The sequence below is a fragment of the Coregonus clupeaformis genome, chromosome 36, assembly GCF_020615455.1.
Source record: "Coregonus clupeaformis isolate EN_2021a chromosome 36, ASM2061545v1, whole genome shotgun sequence".
NCBI lineage: Eukaryota > Metazoa > Chordata > Actinopteri > Salmoniformes > Salmonidae > Coregonus > Coregonus clupeaformis.
Window position 1 is genome coordinate 3,541,520 of NC_059227.1, and position 2,762 is coordinate 3,544,281.

General features: G+C 55.0%; 1 protein-coding gene across 1 annotated transcript; it reads right to left on the reverse strand.

Moving 5' to 3' along the window:
• LOC121552540 (proline-rich extensin-like protein EPR1) lies at nt 1-1,887 on the reverse strand. The gene has a single exon (XM_041865495.2). It carries the CDS (start codon nt 1,885-1,887, stop codon nt 1-3), a length of 1,887 nt encoding a protein of 628 aa, XP_041721429.2.
• Between the last annotated feature and the right edge of the window lie 875 nt (nt 1,888-2,762).

Genomic DNA, 2,762 nt, shown 5'->3' on the forward strand with positions numbered 1-2,762 from the left:
CTAAGTACATGGGGGGTACATGGGGGGTACATGGGGGGTACATGGGGGGTACATGGGGGTACATGGGGGGTACATGGGGGGTACATGGGGGGCACATGGGGGGTACATGGGGGTACATGGGGGTACATGGGGGTACATGGGGGGTACATGGGGGTACATGGGGGTACATGGGGGTACATGGGGGGTACATGGGGGTACATGGGGGTACATGGGGGTACATGGGGGTACATGGGGGTACATGGGGGTACATGGGGGGTACATGGGGGGTACATGGGGGGTACATGGGGGTACATGGGGGTACATGGGGGTACATGGGGGGTACATGGGGGTACATGGGGGGTACACGGGGGTACATGGGGGTACATGGGGGTACACAGGGGGTACATGGGGGTACATGGGGGTACATGGGGGGTACATGGGGGGTACATGGGGGTACATGGGGGTACACGGGGGGTACATGGGGGTACATGGGGGTACACGGGGGTACATGGGGGTACATGGGGGTACATGGGGGGTTAATGGGGGTACACGGGGGGTACATGGGGGGTACATGGGGGTACACGGGGGTACATGGGGGTACATGGGGGGTACATGGGGGTACATGGGGGTACATGGGGGTACATGGGGGTACATGGGGGGTACATGGGGGTACATGGGGGGTACATGGGGGTACATGGGGGTACATGGGGGGTACATGGGGGGTACACAGGGGGTACATGGGGGGTACATGGGGGTACATGGGGGGTACATGGGGGTACATGGGGGTACATGGGGGGTACATGGGGGGGTACATGGGGGGTACATGGGGGTACATGGGGGTACATGGGGGTACATGGGGGTACATGGGGGGTACATGGGGGTACATGGGGGGTACATGGGGGTACATGGGGGGTACATGGGGGGTACATGGGGGTACATGGGGGTACATGGGGGGTACATGGGGGGTACATGGGGGTACATGGGGGTACATGGGGGTACATGGGGGGTACATGGGGGGTACATGGGGGTACATGGGGGTACATGGGGGTACATGGGGGTACATGGGGGGTACATGGGGGTACATGGGGGGTACATGGGGGGTACATGGGGGTACATGGGGGGTACATGGGGGTACATGGGGGTACACGGGGGTACATGGGGGTACATGGGGGGTACATGGGGGGTACATGGGGGTACATGGGGGTACATGGGGGGTACATGGGGGTACATGGGGGGTACACGGGGTACATGGGGGGTACATGGGGGGTACATGGGGGTACATGGGGGTACATGGGGGTACATGGGGGGTACATGGGGGGTACATGGGGGGTACATGGGGGTACATGGGGGTACATGGGGGGTACATGGGGGGTACATGGGGGTACATGGGGGTACATGGGGGTACACGGGGGTACACGGGGGGTACACGGGGGTACATGGGGGGGTACATGGGGGGTACATGGGGGGTACAAGGGGTACACGGGGGTACACGGGGTACACGGGGTACACGGGGGTACACGGGGGTACATGGGGGTACATGGGGGTACATGGGGGTACATGGGGGGTACATGGGGGTACACGGGGTACACGGGGGTACATGGGGGGTACATGGGGGTACACGGGGGTACATGGGGGTACATGGGGGTACATGGGGGGTACATGGGGGGTACATGGGGGTACACAGGGGTACACAGGGGTACACAGGGGTACAGAGGGGTACATGGGGGTACACGGGGTACGTGGGGGTACATGGGGGGTACATGGGGGGTAAATGGGGGTACATGGGGGTACACGGGGGTACATGGGGGGTACATGGGGGGTACATGGGGGGTCCATGGGGGTACATGGGGTGTACATGGGGGTACATGGGGGTACATGGGGGTACATGGGGGGTACATGGGGGTACATGGGGGGTACACGTCACAATTAAATATAACCTAGGCTGTTTTTAGTCACATATTACAATCACAATAAGATGCATCATGTCCATAAGGGACAAAAGGACCATGTGCCCCCTCAGATTTCCCCTGTAATACTACTAGCCACTATTACCCAGAAGCCACTGCAGGCTATCAATCAAATTAGAGTAGCTAGCTTGTCTAACTATCTTAGCTGGCATGGTTGGTCGACTTTAGAAAAGCAAGCAATAGCTAAACGTATTGAGTAAGACTCGCATTTCTTTCAATCTTTTACCCAGATTTGAGGCACTGAGGTCGAATGAGCATATTTAGTCAGGAGGTGACAGAACACTGAAGAGGCGTGCAGAGATATGCAGATAAATACACGTTTGACATTGAACTAAGCATAATGATTATGGCTCTAGATTGCAGTAAAAAATCTGTTTCAGGTGTTTGAAAAAAATTCAAAATTCTCCAATGTACAGATGGGGAGCCTGCCTCTAGAACAACCCTCAGCCATCTTCACATACTTTGTGTCCCCTCAGATTTTGGGGGTGAATGATGCCCCTGAATAACTGAACAACCCTTTTTTTCATGCACAGGAGAAACATGGCTTATATTAATTAAATCATAGGTAGCTTCATATTAAATGTTGATTAATGATTTCTAATAACATCGTCATCTTTTTTTTATCTGAAGGTCATTTTGGCATTTTTACATGTGAAGATAGCAGGGCCTCATTATACGTTTTTTTAAAACAGACGACATCTATGAATGAATTTACAACTCATAACTTGCAAATAATGCAACGGTCACAACTTGTTGTAGCTAAATAGCGCCATCTACTGCACTAACTGAGGAAGAGCGTCCTCAGAGCCAGCAGCC

Coding starts and splice junctions, on each gene's coding strand:
- LOC121552540 (XM_041865495.2), bottom strand. CDS start 1,887: ATGTACCCCCATGTACCCCCCATGTACCCCCATGTACCCCCATGTACC.